Source organism: Apis dorsata, unplaced genomic scaffold (genome assembly GCF_000469605.1).
Source record: "Apis dorsata unplaced genomic scaffold, Apis dorsata 1.3 scaffold_247, whole genome shotgun sequence".
In the NCBI taxonomy this organism is placed as follows: Eukaryota; Metazoa; Arthropoda; class Insecta; order Hymenoptera; family Apidae; genus Apis; species Apis dorsata.
The window spans coordinates 35,186-38,062 of record NW_006263526.1 but is presented as its reverse complement, the minus strand read 5'-3'; the positions used below and the strand labels follow the sequence as shown (position 1 = coordinate 38,062).

At 17.8% G+C, this 2,877-nt stretch overlaps 1 protein-coding gene across 4 annotated transcripts in view; it reads right to left on the bottom strand.

Annotated features, from left to right (window-relative positions):
- Positions 1-2,106: 2,106 nt before the first annotated feature.
- Positions 2,107-2,877, bottom strand: part of LOC102672256 (DENN domain-containing protein Crag) — a 19,386-nt gene continuing 18,615 nt past the window's right edge. For all 4 annotated transcript variants that reach the window (XM_006615870.2, XM_006615869.2, XM_006615871.2 and 1 more), the window contains one exon: positions 2,107-2,761. In XM_006615870.2, coding sequence (XP_006615933.1) covers positions 2,625-2,761 — 137 coding nt within the window. In that variant the 3' untranslated portion in view covers positions 2,107-2,624. The remainder of the gene's footprint in view (positions 2,762-2,877) is intronic.

The following is a 2,877-nucleotide window of genomic DNA, read 5'->3' as shown; positions in this document are numbered from 1 at the left end:
ATTAAATACTATATTATATACATAAATATATATTATATTATATATTATATTATATTATAAATATATATAAATTTTATTATATAATATATTTGAATTTTTATATATTCTTATTCTCCCATCATTTATTTTTCGATATTTAAATTTTTGTCTGTATATAAGAAAATAAATAATAAAATAGTAAAATAGGAAATAATAAAACAAAGAAAAAAATTAAAAATATTAAAATTAATAGAATCAAATGAAAGAAAAAAGAATAGAAAAAATGAAAGATAAAAATAATATAAGAATTGATTGCTGGCGCCATCTTTTGAGTATTAAAGACTTTTTTAGAGACATGATAAAATAGTATGAAAAATAACTGAGAATCAGTACCATTTGTTAAATGTTTTAGAAGAATATTTTCAATATTCAAAAGATGGCGCTGACTCAATATTTATATTATCTTATATTTCTAAATTATTTTTAGAAGTTAGTATTGATAATCAATTCTACCTATGTTTATCTTTCTTTTATTATTTTATTTTTTTTGTCTCATTGTGTTTGTCTCATATATATTTCATTTATGACTCTCTAAACTGGCACTGATTATCAAATTTTTATTCTATTTTTCTCCCATTATTTATTTTCTTTATTTATATTGCTCTGTAAAATTTATACACTCGAGACACATTTCAATATTTAATCAATTTTATTTTATTCTTTATATTTTTTAATTTATTGATGAAAAATCTTATCAGAGGTCATTCTTTCTCCAATTTTTATATATCGTAAATATGTTTCAGAATATGGGACACAAAATTTCATTAATTCTATTATGTGCCTTATCTATAATAATAAATATGTCCATATATAATTTCATATGTTAAATAATATAATTTATTTATTGCAAAAACTTCATTTTATCTTTTGAACTTTTATTATTATATAATTTTATTATTATTAATATAAACTAATTTAAATAATAATTTAATTTATTTATAATATAATATATATTATTAATATATAATATAATATTATAATATAAACTAATTTAAATTATATCATTAATATTTTTTATAATTGAAATATAATAAGGATTAATTCAATAAAATATATCACAATGATAAAATTCATTTATGTAAAATACCACGACTGACTTTTATTTATGTTTTACATTTATAATTTAATAAAGAACGATACACAGTATTATATTGTACAAAGTTCAATTCATCAAATTGAAAAGTGCAGAGCATCTTTAAATTATACATAATTTAACAGAATTTTTAATAATCAATTTAACATATAACTTAAAGAAAAATTATGCAATGAAATAATATTACAGATATTAAACATATAATGTCATATTCTATTAAATGGTTCTACATCAAAATATATTTCAGAAAGCAATAATTAGTAAAGCAATATATATTTTGTTATAAATATTTGCAATTAAAACTGAATATTATTTTAATTGTAAGACCAAATATTCAAATATTCTATAATATTTTTTCAAGTTGATCAAATGTTTTTTATATTAAAATATTTGATAATATCATATACATAATAATAGTTAAATATATTATAAAATATATCTATAAGAATGCTGAAAATTTTCAAGTATTGAAGTTGTATTAATCTATTGTAGAATAAAACATATTATAGAAGCAATTGTAGAATAAAATTATATTTAATGGCTATAAGATTCTACAACAAAGATTTGATTTGAAATATCCATTTTTAATCGCAAATAATGATGATTATATTGTATTGTATATCATATTTTAAAAATGTTTAATTCGAATATCACGTCTTGTGATTTATTTCACGATGTTATATTATAATTAGCAAATTAATATCAATGCTAGATGTATAAACAGCACTTTTCATTATGAAAAAGATAATGATTTAATTATTGGTCGTGCATTATTCAATTGTTCGTAAAAGTGTAAAAACATGAATATTGTCTTTTTTACTAAATAGATTTAAACAGATTTTGAAAATTTTGTTATTTTTTATTTTTAAATAAAAATTAAGATTAAAATGATGATTCATATTTTTACGTTAAGAATATAGTTTGAAATGTAATAAGATAATTTGTATACTGAAAATTATATCCATTTTTTATCATTATATTATATCAACTAAAACAATTGCATTCATAGTTTTTAGATCAAGTCAGATTCTTTGGTACTGAATGATTTTTCTTATCGCGTTCATATGTATAACTATGAATATTCACATTTTAATAACAAAGTATATATGCAACTATATAATATATTCTTTTTCTTTAAATAGAAAATTATTGATAGTAATCGCATATTTCTGATAAAGAAGAATACATTATTCTTTAATCGAATATTTTAATATTTACGATTTTAGGCAAATTTCATTTGTTTATTTTTTAATTATGAAAAAAGTCTAAATTTTTAAAATAAATTAATTATCAATTTTCAATTTTCGTTTGGAAATGATAATTATAAATACTTATCTAAAATGTATAATTTACTATTAATTTTGACATGTTTTGTTTATATCGAAAATCAGGTTTTATAGATAAATCTATAGCATTTCTTATGAACGTCCTATTCATTTTCACAATATGTTACATTCGTATTATTAATATTTTGAGTTTTTTAATTTTAATTTTACACGTTTAGTTGCTTAAAGTAATGTCTGCAAAAAATTGACATCATTGAGGGCGGAGCATCAATTTTACATAACAATTTTTCTTCTCTTTCCGTTAATTTTTCTAAAGCTAAAGTATATTCTCTGTCAAAAACACCTGAAATAAACAAACAATTCATAATAAAGAATAAAATAAATATAATATATATATTATAAATAAATATAATAATAAACAATAATAAACAATAAAATAAAAAATAAGTATTGTTTATA